General features: G+C 47.1%; 1 protein-coding gene across 1 annotated transcript in view; it reads left to right on the forward strand.

Annotated features, from left to right (window-relative positions):
• LOC139375445 (ninein (GSK3B interacting protein)) overlaps nucleotides 1-17,468 on the forward strand; it is a 99,416-nt gene extending 81,948 nt beyond the window's left edge. The window contains exons 28-31 of the mRNA XM_071117235.1: nucleotides 281-373; nucleotides 972-1,079; nucleotides 15,859-15,981; nucleotides 16,238-17,468. Coding sequence (XP_070973336.1) covers nucleotides 281-373; nucleotides 972-1,079; nucleotides 15,859-15,981; nucleotides 16,238-16,453 — 540 coding nt within the window. The 3' untranslated portion in view covers nucleotides 16,454-17,468. The remainder of the gene's footprint in view (nucleotides 1-280; nucleotides 374-971; nucleotides 1,080-15,858; nucleotides 15,982-16,237) is intronic.
• Nucleotides 17,469-18,096: the final 628 nt, after the last annotated feature.

The raw sequence follows: 18,096 nt of genomic DNA on the forward strand, positions 1-18,096 counted from the left end.
ATTTCTTGATCGTTTTTTTTCACGTTTTATTTGAAATTCAGACATTTCATCCAGTACTTTTTTATTTATTTTTATTGATAACAAATTTTCCTTGATTATTAATTGGATAAACCTAATGTCGAAAATATGGAAAACAAAACTCACAACAATGCTTACTTCCCACCTACCTACCATTCATAAGTAACATGTATTTCTGAAGCAGTTCTCACTTTTTTGACAATGCGTTTGTTATGTTTGTTATGTCTTTCCTTTTCTCATGGCCTTGTGTGGTGGTTGTCAGGTGTGTGAGGTCCAGAGAGAGCTGGAGAGTCTTCGTCAGGAGAACGAAGGTCTGAAGACCCAACAGGCCCAGCTACAGGCACGGCTTCTGGAGGTCAGTTCTCTACCGACCTTCCCTAACTTCCCCCACACATACGCTCCTCTCATCTAATCTCACTGCATCTGTCTTTCCCTGTCCAACACCCAGACTCCCTTTTAATGTCTCCTTTTCTTCTTCTGTCGTTTTCTATAAAACTAGTTTTATAACTACCATGTAACTCCAGCAGTTTTCCAGAAACACAGTTGGCCTGGCAACAGTTGGCCTGGCAACAGTTGGGCTGGCAACAGTTGGGCTGGCAACAGTTGGCCTGGCAACAGTTGGGCTGGCAACAGTTGGCCTGGCAACAGTTGGCCTGGCAACAGTTGGACTGGCAACAGTTGGCCTGGCAACAGTTGGCCTGGCTCCTCCTGTCCTCACACTCATGTCCCTTGTCCTCACACTCATGTCCCTTGTCCTCACACTCATGTCCCTTTGACATAACCTTCATCTATCTAATCTCTCTCCCTCCCACCCTACATTACGTCCTTTCTCTCTGTCTCTCTCTCTTCTCTCCCTGTGTTTACTTCTCTTTTTCGGTCTCTCTTCTTTTCTCTGTGTCTCTCCTTGTCTCTCTCATCTCTCTCCTGACTGTCTGTCTGTCTGGTGTCTCCAGGCCCTCCAAGTTCAGCTGGTTGGTCTGCTGCCCACATCCCCTCGCAGGATGCCTGGTGAGCGGAGAGAGCAACACCACAGGGACGACCTCAACCCAGAGAACATACAGGTGAGAGAGAGAGAGATCAGGGCTACCCATCACATCCCGTAGCAGGCTAATCATGCCACTAACTATAACTGAATCCTAATTCTACAGTGCCTTGCGAAAGTATTCGGCCCCCTTGAACTTTGCGACCTTTTGCCACATTTCAGGCTTCAAACATAAAGATATAAAACTGTATTTTTTTGTGAAGAATCAACAACAAGTGGGACACAATCATGAAGTGGAACGACATTTATTGGATATTTCAAACGTTTTTAACAAATCAAAAACTGAAAAATTTGGCGTGCAAAATTATTCAGCCCCTTTACTTTCAGTGCAGCAAACTCTCTCCAGAAGTTAAGTGAGGATCTCTGAATGATCCAATGTTGACCTAAATGACTAATGATGATAAATACAATCCACCTGTGTGTAATCAAGTCTTCGTATAAATGCACCTGCACTGTGATAGTCTCAGAGGTCCGTTAAAAGCGCAGAGAGCATCATGAAGAACAAGGAACACACCAGGCAGGTCCGAGATACTGTTGTGGAGAAGTTTAAAGCCGGATTTGGATACAAAAAGATTTCCCAAGCTTTAAACATCCCAAGGAGCACTGTGCAAGCGATAATATTGAAATGGAAGGAGTATCAGACCACTGCAAATCTACCAAGACCTGGCCGTCCCTCTAAACTTTCAGCTCATACAAGGAGAAAACTGATCAGAGATGCAGCCAAGAGGCCCATGATCACTCTGGATGAACTGCAGAGATCTACAGCTGAGGTGGGAGACTCTCTCCATAGGACAACAATCAGTCGTATATTGCACAAATCTGGCCTTTATGGAAGAGTGTCAAGAAGAAAACCATTTCTTAAAGATATCCATAAAAAGTGTCGTTTAAAGTTTGCCACAAGCCACCTGGGAGACACACCAACCATGTGGAAGAAGTTGCTCTGGTCAGATGAAACCAAAATTGAACTTTTTGGCAACAATGCAAAACGTTATGTTTGGCGTAAAAGCAACACAGCTCATCACCCTGAACACACCATCCCCACTGTCAAACATGGTGGTGGCAGTATCATGGTTTGGGCCTGCTTTTCTTCAGCAGGGACAGGGAAGATGGTTAAAATTGATGGGAAGATGGATGGAGCCAAATACAGGACCATTCTGGAAGAAAACCTGATGGAGTCTGCAAAAGACCTGAGACTGGGACGGAGATTTGTCTTCCAACAAGACAATGATCCAAAACATAAAGCAAAATCTACAATGGAATGGTTCAAAAATAAACATATCCAGGTTTTAGAATGGCCAAGTCAAAGTCCAGACCTGAATCCAATCGAGAATCTGTGGAAAGAACTGAAAACTGCTGTTCACAAATGCTCTCCATCCAACCTCACTGAGCTCGAGCTGTTTTACAAGGAGGAATGGGAAAAAAATTCAGTCTCTCGATGTACAAAACTGATAGACATACCCCAAGCGACTTACAGCTGTAATCGCAGCAAAAGGTAGCGCTACAAAGTATTAACTTAAGGGGGCTGAATAATTTTGCACACCCAATTTTTCAGTTTTTGATTTGTTAAAAAAGTTTGAAATATCCAATAAATGTCGTTCCACTTCATGATTGTGTCCCACTTGTTGTTGATTCTTCACAAAAAAATACAGTTTTATATCTTTATGTTTGAATCCTGAAATGTGGCAAAAGGTTGCAAAGTTCAAGGGGGCCGAATACTTTCGCAAGGCACTGTATATGCCATTCCTGCTCTTTGAATCAATATGCAGTTGGCATATCTGGTGATCTACAATCTAGCACTTAGTATACAGTATCATCACTCTCACTGTGTTCAGCAGCTCATTACTGACACATTCACACTTTACCGTTGATTATGGGGATACCTGGACCTTCTGATCTGCCTTGATTATACTCTGATGGGACCTGGACCTTCTGATCTGCCTTGATTACACTCTGATGGGACCTGGACCTTCTGATCTGCCTTGATTACACTCTGATGGGACCTGGACCTTCTGATCTGCCTTGATTACACTCTGATGGGACCTGGACCTTCTGATCTGCCTTGATTATACTCTGATGGGACCGGAACCACAAACACCTTGATTACACTCTGATGGGACCTGAACCACAAACACCTTGATTACACTCTGATGGGACCTGAACCACAAACACCTTGATTACACTCTGATGGGACCTGAACCACAAACACGTTGATTACACTCTGATGGGACCTGAACCACAAACACGTTGATTACACTCTGATGGGACCGGAACCACAAACACGTTGATTACACTCTGATGGGACCTGGATCTTCTGATCTGCCTTGATTACACTCTGATGGGACCTGAACCACAAACACGTTGATTACACTCTGATGGGACCTGAACCACAAACACCTTGATTACACTCTGATGGGACCTGAACCTTCTGATCTGCCTTGATTACACTCTGATGGGACCTGAACCACTAACACGTTGATTACACTCTGATGGGACCTGAACCACAAACACGTTGATTACACTCTGATGGGACCTGAACCACAAACGCGTTGATCACACTCTGATGGGACCTGAACCACAAACACGTTGATTACACTCTGATGGGACCGGAACCACAAACACGTTGATTACACTCTGATGGGACCTGAACCACAAACACGTTGATTACACTCTGATGGGACCTGAACCACAAACACGTTGATTACACTCTGATGGGACCTGAACCACAAACACGTTGATTACACTCTGATGGGACCTGAACCACAAACACCTTGATTACACTCTGATGGGACCTGAACCTTCTGATCTGCCTTGATTACACTCTGATGGGACCTGAACCACTAACACGTTGATTACACTCTGATGGGACCTGAACCACAAACACGTTGATTACACTCTGATGGGACCTGAACCACAAACGCGTTGATCACACTCTGATGGGACCTGAACCACAAACACGTTGATTACACTCTGATGGGACCGGAACCACAAACACGTTGATTACACTCTGATGGGACCTGAACCACAAACACGTTGATTACACTCTGATGGGACCTGAACCACAAACACGTTGATTACACTCTGATGGGACCTGAACCACAAACACGTTGATTACACTCTGATGGGACCTGGATCTTCTGATCTGCCTTGATTACACTCTGATGGGACCTGAACCTTCTGATCTGCCTTGATTACACTCTGATGGGACCTGAACCACTAACACGTTGATTACACTCTGATGGGACCTGAACCACAAACACGTTGATTACACTCTGATGGGACCTGAACCACAAACACGTTGATTACACTCTGATGGGACCTGAACCACAAACACGTTGATTACACTCTGATGGGACCTGAACCACAAACACCTTGATTACACTCTGATGGGACCTGAACCTTCTGATCTGCCTTGATTACACTCTGATGGGACCTGAACCACTAACACGTTGATTACACTCTGATGGGACCTGAACCACAAACACGTTGATTACACTCTGATGGGACCTGAACCACAAACACGTTGATTACACTCTGATGGGACCTGAACCACAAACACGTTGATTACACTCTGATGGGACCGGAACCACAAACACGTTGATTACACTCTGATGGGACCTGAACCACAAACACGTTGATTACACTCTGATGGGACCTGAACCACAAACACGTTGATTAGACTCTGATGGGACCTGAACCACAAACACGTTGATTACACTCTGATGGGACCTGAACCACAAACACGTTGATTACACTCTGATGGGACCGGAACCACAAACACGTTGATTATACTCTGATGGGACCTGGATCTTCTGATCTGCCTTGATTACACTCTGATGGGACCTGAACCTTCTGATCTGCCTTGATTACACTCTGATGGGACCTGAACCACAAACACGTTGATTACACTCTGATGGGACCTGAACCACAAACACCTTGATTACACTCTGATGGGACCTGAACCTTCTGATCTGCCTTGATTACACTCTGATGGGACCTGAACCACTAACACGTTGATTACACTCTGATGGGACCTGAACCACAAACACGTTGATTACACTCTGATGGGACCTGAACCACAAACACGTTGATTACACTCTGATGGGACCTGAACCACAAACACGTTGATTACACTCTGATGGGACCGGAACCACAAACACGTTGATTACACTCTGATGGGACCTGAACCACAAACACGTTGATTACACTCTGATGGGACCTGAACCACTAACACCTTGATTACACTCTGATGGGACCTGAACCACAAACACGTTGATTACACTCTGATGGGACCTGAACCACAAACACGTTGATTAGACTCTGATGGGACCTGAACCACAAACACGTTGATTAGACTCTGATGGGACCTGAACCACAAACACGTTGATTACACTCTGATGGGACCTGAACCACAAACACGTTGATTAGACTCTGATGGGACCTGAACCACAAACACGTTGATTAGACTCTGATGGGACCTGAACCACAAACACGTTGATTACACTCTGATGGGACCTGAACCACAAACACGTTGATTACACTCTGATGGGACCTGAACCACTAACACGTTGATTACACTCTGATGGGACCGGAACCACAAACACCTTGATTACACTCTGATGGGACCTGAACCACTAACACGTTGATTACACTCTGATGGGACCTGGACCTTCTGATCTGCCTTGATTACACTCTGATGGGACCTGAACCACAAACACGTTGATTACACTCTGATGGGACCTGAACCACTAACACCTTGATTACACTCTGATGGGACCTGAACCTTCTTATCTGCCTTGATTACACTCTGATGGGACCTGAACCACAAACACGTTGATTACACTCTGATGGGACCTGAACCACAAACACGTTGATTACACTCTGATGGGACCTGAACCACAAACACGTTGATTACACTCTGATGGGACCTGAACCACTAACACCTTGATTACACTCTGATGGGACCTGAACCACAAACACGTTGATTACACTCTGATGGGACCTGAACCACAAACACGTTGATTATACTCTGATGGGACCTGAACCACTAACACCTTGATTACACTCTGATGGGACCTGAACCACTAACACGTTGATTACACTCTGATGGGACCGGAACCACAAACACATTGATTATACTCTGATGGGACCTGAACCACTAACACATTGATTACAATCTGATGGGACCGGAACCACAAACACATTGATTATACTCTGATGGGACCTGAACCACTAACACCTTGATTACACTCTGATGGGACCTGAACCACTAACACGTTGATTACACTCTGATGGGACCTGAACCACTAACACGTTGATTACACTCTGATGGGACCTGGACCTTCTGATCTGCCTTGATTACACTCTGATGGGACCTGAACCACAAACACGTTGATTACACTCTGATGGGACCTGAACCACAAACACGTTGATTACACTCTGATGGGACCTGAACCACAAACACGTTGATTAGACTCTGATGGGACCTGAACCACAAACACGTTGATTACACTCTGATGGGACCTGAACCACAAACACGTTGATTACACTCTGATGGGACCTGAACCACTAACACGTTGATTACACTCTGATGGGACCGGAACCACAAACACCTTGATTACACTCTGATGGGACCTGAACCACTAACACGTTGATTACACTCTGATGGGACCTGGACCTTCTGATCTGCCTTGATTACACTCTGATGGGACCTGAACCACAAACACGTTGATTACACTCTGATGGGACCTGAACCACTAACACCTTGATTACACTCTGATGGGACCTGAACCTTCTGATCTAACTTGATTACACTCTGATGGGACCTGAACCACAAACACGTTGATTACACTCTGATGGGACCTGAACCACAAACACGTTGATTACACTCTGATGGGACCTGAACCACAAACACGTTGATTACACTCTGATGGGACCTGAACCACTAACACCTTGATTACACTCTGATGGGACCTGAACCACAAACACGTTGATTACACTCTGATGGGACCTGAACCACAAACACGTTGATTATACTCTGATGGGACCTGAACCACTAACACCTTGATTACACTCTGATGGGACCTGAACCACTAACACGTTGATTACACTCTGATGGGACCGGAACCACAAACACATTGATTATACTCTGATGGGACCTGAACCACTAACACATTGATTACAATCTGATGGGACCGGAACCACAAACACATTGATTATACTCTGATGGGACCTGAACCACTAACACCTTGATTACACTCTGATGGGACCTGAACCACTAACACGTTGATTACACTCTGATGGGACCTGAACCACTAACACGTTGATTACACTCTGATGGGACCTGGACCTTCTGATCTGCCTTGATTACACTCTGATGGGACCTGAACCACAAACACGTTGATTACACTCTGATGGGACCTGAACCACAAACACGTTGATTACACTCTGATGGGACCTGAACCACAAACACGTTGATTACACTCTGATGGGACCTGAACCACTAACACCTTGATTACACTCTGATGGGACCTGAACCTTCTGATCTGCCTTGATTACACTCTGATGGGACCTGAACCACAAACACGTTGATTACACTCTGATGGGACCTGAACCACTAACACCTTGATTACACTCTGATGGGACCTGAACCACTAACACCTTGATTACACTCTGATGGGACCTGAACCTTCTGATCTGCCTTGATTACACTCTGATGGGACCTGAACCACTAACACGTTGATTACACTCTGATGGGACCTGAACCACAAACACGTTGATTACACTCTGATGGGACCTGAACCACAAACACGTTGATTACACTCTGATGGGACCTGAACCACAAACACGTTGATTACACTCTGATGGGACCGGAACCACAAACACGTTGATTACACTCTGATGGGACCTGAACCACAAACACGTTGATTACACTCTGATGGGACCTGAACCACAAACACGTTGATTACACTCTGATGGGACCTGAACCACAAACACGTTGATTAGACTCTGATGGGACCTGAACCACAAACACGTTGATTACACTCTGATGGGACCTGAACCACAAACACGTTGATTACACTCTGATGGGACCGGAACCACAAACACGTTGATTATACTCTGATGGGACCTGGATCTTCTGATCTGCCTTGATTACACTCTGATGGGACCTGAACCTTCTGTTCTGCCTTGATTACACTCTGATGGGACCTGAACCACAAACACGTTGATTACACTCTGATGGGACCTGAACCACAAACACGTTGATTACACTCTGATGGGACCTGAACCACTAACACCTTGATTACACTCTGATGGGACCGGAACCACAAGAACATTGATTATACTCTGATGGGACCTGAACCACTAACACCTTGATTACACTCTGATGGGACCTGAACCACTAACACGTTGATTACACTCATATGGGACCTGAACCACTAACACGTTGATTACACTCTGATGGGACCTGGACCTTCTGATCTGCCTTGATTACACTCTGATGGGACCTGAACCACAAACACGTTGATTACACTCTGATGGGACCTGAACCACAAACACGTTGATTACACTCTGATGGGACCTGAACCACAAACACGTTGATTACACTCTGATGGGACCTGAACCACTAACACCTTGATTACACTCTGATGGGACCTGAACCACAAACACGTTGATTACACTCTGATGGGACCTGAACCACAAACACGTTGATTACACTCTGATGGGACCTGAACCACAAACACGTTGATTATACTCTGATGGGACCTGAACCACTAACACCTTGATTACACTCTGATGGGACCTGAACCACTAACACGTTGATTACACTCTGATGGGACCTGAACCACAAACACGTTGATTACACTCTGATGGGACCTGAACCACTAACACCTGACAAAATATCTCTCATTTTTAACTTTGGGGAATATAAATATTTGATAAGAGAAGTGACAAATTATGTGGCTTTCATATTCTGCCTCTATATTAGTTGAGGAATATAAATAAATTATATTCTACCTCTATAACAGTTGGATAATATAAATATATTGTATATTCTACCTCTATAACAGTTGGATAATATAAATATATTATATTCTACCTCTATAACAGTTGGATAATATAAATAAATTATATTCTACCTCTATAACAGTTGGATAATATAAATATATTGTATATTCTACCTCTATAACAGTTGGATAATATAAATATATTATATTCTACCTCTATAACAGTTGGATAATATAAATATATTATATATTCTACCTCTATAACAGTTGGATAATATAAATATATTATATTCTACCTCTATAACAGTTGGGGAATATAAATATATATTTTCATGCCATTCAATATGTTATTATTTTATTTCTGTAGCTGGAACATTTTATCCTGGTTTCATCACTACACCACCTTCATCACTACATCACCTTCATCACTACACCATCTGCATCACTACACCACCTTCATCACTACATCACCTTCATCACTACACCATCTGCATCACTACACCACCTTCATCACTACATCACCTTCATCACTACACCACCTTCATCACTACACCACCTTCATCACTACACCACCTGCATCACTACACCACCTTCATCACTACACCACCTTCATCACTACACCACCTGCATCACTACACCACCTTCATCACTACACCACCTTCATCACTACACCACCTACATCATTACACCACCTTCATCACTACACCACCTTCATCACTACACTACCTTCATCACCACACCACCTGCATCACTACACCACCTTCATCACTACACCACCTTCATCACTACACCACCTTCATCACTACACCACCTGCATCACTACACCACCTTCATCACCACACCACCTTCATCACTACACCACCTTCATCACTACACCAGCTTCATGTTCTCATACGTGTGTGTGTGTGTGTGTGTGTGTGTGTGTGTGTGTGTGTGTGTGTGTGTGTGTGTGTGTGTGTGTGTGTGTGTTGTTTTTGGGTGCAGTGTTCTTTGATGTAGAGCTCTGATATGGTGGTCGTAGTCTGGGATGGTGTGGGGTGATCAAAGTGTGGGATGATCGTAGTGTGGGGTGATCGTAGTGTGGGATGATCGTAGTGTGGGGTAATCAAAGTGTGGGATGATCGTAGTGTGGGGTGATCGTAGTGTGGGATGATCGTAGTGTGGGATGATCGTAGTGTGGGATGATCGTAGTGTGGGGTGTTCATGGTGTGGGGTGATTATAGTCTGGACTGGTGATACTGGACTGTTCATGTGTCTCCTGTTTAATGAAGCAGAACCATCCTCCTCCCTCTGAATAGCAGTAGGCCTTGTCTCTGTCATGGCCTCTCTAACATTTTGAGGTGGTAAAGAAATAGCCTGGCATAATTGTATGCCATCTACCAATTTTAGTTAGTTTTGCTATAGTCTGGTCATCTAACTGTTTAGCCCTGGTCTCAGATTGCACTGAGTCCTTCAGTTGTCCCAGACAGAGGGGACTATTTAAAGCTGTGCTATTTGCATAGCCCTGCCTTTAGAAGCTTCATGTATTAGAGGACTGGATGGAGGGGTGAGCCCTGGTGAAGTGTACCTGCCTTCTCTCTCCAGGGTGCTGCAATGCCAGAACCGAGGGCCGCTCATGCAGACAGCTACCGGAGGATCGGTGGACTCTGACAGACAGCAAGCAACTTGGCAGCTTCTAACATCACGTTCCCCCAGTCCTCCAAACCTTTTCCCCTGCCTGACTCATCTAACCCCCAAATCCTGCCTCTATCCTTCAAGACTCCCTGAATTATTGTCCAGTCCTCTTCACATGTCGCCCCCCAGTCCTCCAAACCTTTCTCTCTGTCCGTCCTTCTCACATCAACTAACCCCGCCCCCCCCCCCCCCCCCCCCCCAGTCCTCCAAACCTTTCTCTCTGTCTGTCCTTCTCACATCAACTAACCCCGGCCCCACCCAGTCCTCCTTTCTCTCTGTCTGTCCTTCTCACATCAACTAACCCCGCCCCCCCCCCCCCCCCCCCCCAGTCCTCCAAACCTTTCTCTCTGTCTGTCCTTCTCACATCAACTAACCCCAGCCCCACCCAGTCCTCCTTTCTCTCTGTCTGTCCTTCTCACATCAACTAACCCCGGCCCCCCCCAGTCCTCCAAACCTTTCTCTCTGTCTGTCCTTCTCACATCAACTAACCCCAGTCCCACCCAGTCCTCCTTTCTCTCTGTCTGTCCTTCTCACATCAACTAACCCCAGCCCCACCCAGTCCTCCTTTCTCTCTGTCTGTCCTTCTCACATCAACTAACCCCAGCCCCACCCAGTCCTCCTTTCTCTCTGTCTGTCCTTCTCACATCAACTAACCCCAGCCCCACCCAGTCCTCCTTTCTCTCTGTCTGTCCTTCTCACATCAACTAACCCCAGCCCCACCCAGTCCTCCTTTCTCTCTGTCCATCCTTCTCACATCAACTAACCCCAGTCCCACCCAGTCCTCCAAGTCTCCATTCTCTGTCCCCTGACCTCGTCCCCCTGCCCCACCCAGTCTCCATTCTCTGTCCCCTGACCTCGTCCCCCTGCCCCACCCAGTCTCCATTCTCTGTCCCCTGACCTCGTCCCCCTGCCCCACCCAGTCTCCATTCTCTGTCCCCTGACCTCGTCCCCCTGCCCCACCCAGTCTCCATTCTCTGTCCCCTGACCTCGTCCCCCTGCCCCACCCAGTCTCCATTCTCTGTCCCCTGACCTCGTCCCCCTGCCCCACCCAGTCTCCATTCTCTGTCCCCTGACCTCGTCCCCCTGCCCCACCCAGTCTCCATTCTCTGTCCCCTGACCTCGTCCCCCTGCCCCACCCAGTCTCCATTCTCTGTCCCCTGACCTCGTCCCCCTGCCCCACCCAGTCTCCATTCTCTGTCCCCTGACCTCGTCCCCCTGCCCCACCCAGTCTCCATTCTCTGTCCCCTGACCTCGTCCCCCTGCCCCACCCAGTCTCCATTCTCTGTCCCCTGACCTCGTCCCCCTGCCCCACCCAGTCTCCATTCTCTGTCCCCTGACCTCGTCCCCCTGCCCCACCCAGTCTCCATTCTCTGTCCCCTGACCTCGTCCCCCTGCCCCACCCAGTCTCCATTCTCTGTCCCCTGACCTCGTCCCCCTGCCCCACCCAGTCTCCATTCTCTGTCCCCTGACCTCGTCCCCCTGCCCCACCCAGTCTCCATTCTCTGTCCCCTGACCTCGTCCCCCTGCCCCACCCAGTCTCCATTCTCTGTCCCCTGACCTCGTCCCCCTGCCCCACCCAGTCTCCATTCTCTGTCCCCTGACCTCGTCCCCCTGCCCCACCCAGTCTCCATTCTCTGTCCCCTGACCTCGTCCCCCCTGCCCCACCCAGTCTCCATTCTCTGTCCCCTGACCTCGTCCCCCTGCCCCACCCAGTCTCCATTCTCTGTCCCCTGACCTCGTCCCCCTGCCCCACCCAGTCTCCATTCTCTGTCCCCTGACCTCGTCCCCCTGCCCCACCCAGTCTCCATTCTCTGTCCCCTGACCTCGTCCCCCTGCCCCACCCAGTCTCCATTCTCTGTCCCCTGACCTCGTCCCCCTGCCCCACCCAGTCTCCATTCTCTGTCCCCTGACCTCGTCCCCCTGCCCCACCCAGTCTCCATTCTCTGTCCCCTGACCTCGTCCCCCTGCCCCACCCAGTCTCCATTCTCTGTCCCCTGACCTCGTCCCCCTGCCCCACCCAGTCTCCATTCTCTGTCCCCTGACCTCGTCCCCCTGCCCCACCCAGTCTCCATTCTCTGTCCCCTGACCTCGTCCCCCTGCCCCACCCAGTCTCCATTCTCTGTCCCCTGACCTCGTCCCCCTGCCCCACCCAGTCTCCATTCTCTGTCCCCTGACCTCGTCCCCCTGCCCCACCCAGTCTCCATTCTCTGTCCCCTGACCTCGTCCCCCTGCCCCACCCAGTCTCCATTCTCTGTCCCCTGACCTCGTCCCCCTGCCCCACCCAGTCTCCATTCTCTGTCCCCTGACCTCGTCCCCCCTGCCCCACCCAGTCTCCATTCTCTGTCCCCTGACCTCGTCCCCCTGCCCCACCCAGTCTCCATTCTCTGTCCCCTGACCTCGTCCCCCTGCCCCACCCAGTCTCCATTCTCTGTCCCCTGACCTCGTCCCCCTGCCCCACCCAGTCTCCATTCTCTGTCCCCTGACCTCGTCCCCCTGCCCCACCCAGTCTCCATTCTCTGTCCCCTGACCTCGTCCCCCTGCCCCACCCAGTCTCCATTCTCTGTCCCCTGACCTCGTCCCCCCTGCCCCACCCAGTCTCCATTCTCTGTCCCCTGACCTCGTCCCCCCTGCCCCACCCAGTCTCCATTCTCTGTCCCCTGACCTCGTCCCCCTGCCCCACCCAGTCTCCATTCTCTGTCCCCTGACCTCGTCCCCCCTGCCCCACCCAGTCTCCATTCTCTGTCCCCTGACCTCGTCCCCCTGCCCCACCCAGTCTCCATTCTCTGTCCCCTGACCTCGTCCCCCCTGCCCCACCCAGTCTCCATTCTCTGTCCCCTGACCTCGTCCCCCTGCCCCACCCAGTCTCCATTCTCTGTCCCCTGACCTCGTCCCCCTGCCCCACCCAGTCTCCATTCTCTGTCCCCTGACCTCGTCCCCCTGCCCCACCCAGTCTCCATTCTCTGTCCCCTGACCTCGTCCCCCGGCCCCACTTATGCTTGAAGCACTGGAAGAAAAAATCAGAGTGTTACAGTACAGTGGACAGTGATTGGAATGGGATGTTAGAACTACTTAACCGCAAGGGCATGAATGTGTAATGATGGGGTGCCGCCACTAGGTGGCAGTGTACCAGCGTAAAACAGGGTAGTCCTTGGTTATTTTCCTCAGATCAAAGGGCTTTTTGAGCTCCGTAACAGTAGGTGAACTACAACGACCTACTATCCTTAAAGATCCATGAAATATACTCCGATTTGCAGTAGATTCCTAGTTTCAACAGAATGTATTCTTGGATGTATTTTTCCAGACCTGCAAATTGATATTTAACATTTTTAAAAACGATAGTTTTTTGTTTTTATCTTTTTATTTATTTATTTGTATTTATTTTGACCTTTATTCAATCAGGCAAGTCAGTTAAGAACGAATTCTTATTTTCAATGACGGCCTAGGAACAGTGGGTTAACTGCCTTGTTCAGGGGCAGAACGACAGATTTTAACCTTGTCAGCTCGGGGATTCGATCTTGCAACCTTCCGGTTACTAGTCCAACGTTCTTGCGGTACCAGTTAGTTACCAACAGTATTGAACTCAACAATAGTTTGATAGTAAACAAATGGGAAACATTTTCATTTGTAATTATGCAAATGTTTTGATTCCTGTTCTTCCATCAGTTTTATTATGTTCATGTAGCATTTCCTGTTTACTGTAGAAGCTCAGATAAGAAGTCTCAGGGTCTTCAGAAGTCAAGATTCTATTCTCTATTGCACTGTGTGTGTGTTTGACTTCTTATGTTTATGATTGTTTTGTAGATTGTATTTTAAAGTTTCTGGATCAAATAATTTTATATTTATATATTAGTTTTTTGTTTGTTTTTTATCTATTTATTTAGCTGTGATGTCACTTTGTAATAAATGCAGTACAATGTATTTCACCGGAGGAGAATCAAGACTTAATAAAGCATCTAGTTTCATGCGTTTTTGTGTTCACCGGCCTCCTTCCTTGGTATTATATACCGCAGGATCTGATGGTATCCTCGCTCAGATGTTATCTTGACACATCTTTGCTATTGTAAGAATAGATTACCACATAGAACACAATCTTTTGGAGTATTTACAGCATATTACTGAGCTATGAGTATTTATAGCATATCACTCAGCTATGAGTATTTACAGCATATCACTCAGCTATGAGTATTTACAGCATATTACTAAGCTATGAGTATTTACAGCATATCACTCAGCTATGAGTATTTACAGCATATCACTCAGCTATGAGTATTTATAGCATATCACTCAGCTATGAGTATTTACAGCATATCACTCAGCTATGAGTATTTATAGCATATCACTCAGCTATGAGTATTTATAGCATATCACTGAGCTATGAGTATTTATAGCATATCACTCAGCTATGAGTATATATAGCATATCACTCAGCTATGAGTATTTACAGCATATCACTCAGCTATGAGTATTTATAGCATATCACTCAGCTATGAGTATTTACAGCATATCACTCAGCTATGAGTATTTATAGCATATCACTCAGCTATGAGTATTTATAGCATATCACTCAGCTATGAGTATTTATAGCATATCACTCAGCTATGAGTATTTATAGCATATCACTCAGCTATGAGTATTTATAGCATATCACTCAGCTATGAGTATTTATAGCATATCACTCAGCTATGAGTATTTATAGCATATCACTCAGCAATAGTATTTACAGCATATTACTCAGCTATGAGTATTTATAGCATATCACTCAGCTATGAGTATTTACAGCATATTAGTCAGCTATGAGTATTTTGCAGTACATACAGCCAGACATATATAGTGTTTTAAAAATGATTTCCTAATTAATTAAACCGTGTATTGATTTATTTTTCTTTCCTTTTTTAACATGGCAGATGATATGTTAAAGATGGTTATAAAGATAAATAAAGATAAAGATGGTTATAATATATAAGATGGTTGTACCCTAAACACGGGGCAGAACTAAACGATATCAAACAAGTTGCTGTAAATGACACAAAGTGATTTAAGGCCACAGATCATTTCCTACATTCTCTACAACGGAGCCTAATACCCCGTCTCATCTGTGTACCTCTTCTCCGTCACCAGAACGAGAGGGCGACGACGATGATGATGATGATGAAGATGGAGGAACGCATGAGGGAGATAGAGCTGTCACTGCATAATGTCAAGCTGCTGCTCAAGGAGAAGGTCTGCCAACTCAAAGATCAGGTACACTTGTTATCGATGTGTTTTTTTATTTTGATGTCGACGTTCAGCTGTAATATCAAGAAAAGGTTTCCTGTAATCTCAACAGTCTTATTTCTATGTTAATCAGTTTGCTGTAAGTATTAGTTTTACTGGTGAAGTTTGCTAACAGCAAACACACGTCTCTGGGACAACGACAAAGGAAAGAATTGTATTAAAAGGTATAGACTATTTATATACACAGTACCAAGGTGAGGTTCCCTCTCCGTTCTGTCTCTAGCTCCACAAGAACGGCAAAGCTGATTCGTTGATCAAGGACCTGTACGTGGAGAACGCCCAGCTGCTGAAGGCCTTGGAGATGACCGAGCGGAGACAGAAAGTATCAGAGAAGAAGAACTACCTACTGGAAGAGAAGATCTCCAGCCTCAACAAGATAGTCAGAGACCTAAGTCCCTCACCCCTAGCCCCCATGCCCTATCATTTCACCTGTTCCTAATACTACGCTTTGACCCCTGACCCCAGTAGCTGGACGGAACATGGATCTAATACTAAACTTTGACCCCTGACCCCAGTAGCTGGACGGAACATGGATCTAATACTACACCTTGACCCCTGACCCCAGTAGATGGACGGAACATGGATCTAATACTAAACTTTGACCCCTGACCCCAGTAGCTGGACGGAACATGGATCTAATACTAAACTTTGACCCCTGACCCCAGTAGCTGGACGGAACATGGATCTAATACTAAACTTTGACCCCTGACCCCAGTAGCTGGACGGAACATGAAACTAATACTACACTTTGACCCCTGACCCCAGTAGCTGGAAGGAACATGGATCTAATATTACACTTTGACCCCTGACCCCAGTAGCTGGAAGGAACATGGATCTAATATTACACATTGACCCCTGACCCCAGTAGCTGGACGGAACATGGAACTCGAGTGTTACATTAACATTCCACCTGAGCCCCTTAACTCTCAGTCCTCTTCCCCCCTTGCCCTACCACTAACAGCTGAGCCCCTTAACCCTCAGTCATCCCTACCACTAATAGTTGAGCCCCTTAACCCTCAGTCCTCCATACCACTAATAGTTGAGCCCCTTAACTCTCAGTCCTCTTCCCCCTTTGCCCTACTACTAACAGCTGAGCCCCTTAACCCTCAGTCCTCCCTACTACTAACAGCTAAGCCCCGTAACCCTCAGTCCTCCCTACTACTAACAGCTGAGCCCCTTAACCCTCAGTCCTCCCTACTACTAACAGCTGAGCCCCTAAACCCTCAGTCCTCCCTACTACTAACAGCTGAGCCCCTTAACCCTCAGTCCTCCCTACTACTAACAGCTGAGCCCCTTAACCCTCAGTCCTCCCTACCACTAACAGCTGAGCCCCTTAACCCTCAGTCCTCCCTACTACTAACAGCTAAGCCCCGTAACCCTCAGTCCTCTCTACCACTAACAGCTGAGCCCCTTAACCCTCAGTCCTCCCTACTACTAACAGCTGAGCCCCTAAACCCTCAGTCCTCCCTACTACTAATAGCTGAGCCCCTTAACCCTCAGTCCTCCCTACTACTAACAGCTGAGCCCCTTAACCCTCAGTCCTCCCTATTACTAACAGCTGAGCCCCTAAACCCTCAGTCCTCCCTACTACTAACAGCTGAGCCCCGTAACCCTCAGTCCTCCCTACTACTAACAGCTGAGCCCCTAAACCCTCAGTCCTCCCTACTACTAACAGCTGAGCCCCTTAACCCTCAGTCCTCCCTACTACTAACAGCTGAGCCCCTTAACCCTCAGTCCTCCCTACTACTAACAGCTGAGCCCCTAAACCCTCAGTCCTCCCTACTACTAACAGCTGAGCCCCTTAACCCTCAGTCCTCCCTACTACTAACAGCTGAGCCCCTTAACCCTCAGTCCTCCCTATTACTAACAGCTGAGCCCCTTAACCCTCAGTCCTCCCTACTACTAACAGCTGAGCCCCTTAACCCTCAGTCCTCCCTACCACTAACAGCTGAGCCCCTTAACCCTCAGTCCTCCCTACTACTAACAGCTAAGCCCCGTAACCCTCAGTCCTCTCTACCACTAACAGCTGAGCCCCTTAACCCTCAGTCCTCCCTACTACTAACAGCTGAGCCCCTAAACCCT

This window comes from Oncorhynchus clarkii, chromosome 19 (assembly GCF_045791955.1).
Source record: "Oncorhynchus clarkii lewisi isolate Uvic-CL-2024 chromosome 19, UVic_Ocla_1.0, whole genome shotgun sequence".
NCBI classification, from domain to species: Eukaryota; Metazoa; Chordata; class Actinopteri; order Salmoniformes; family Salmonidae; genus Oncorhynchus; species Oncorhynchus clarkii.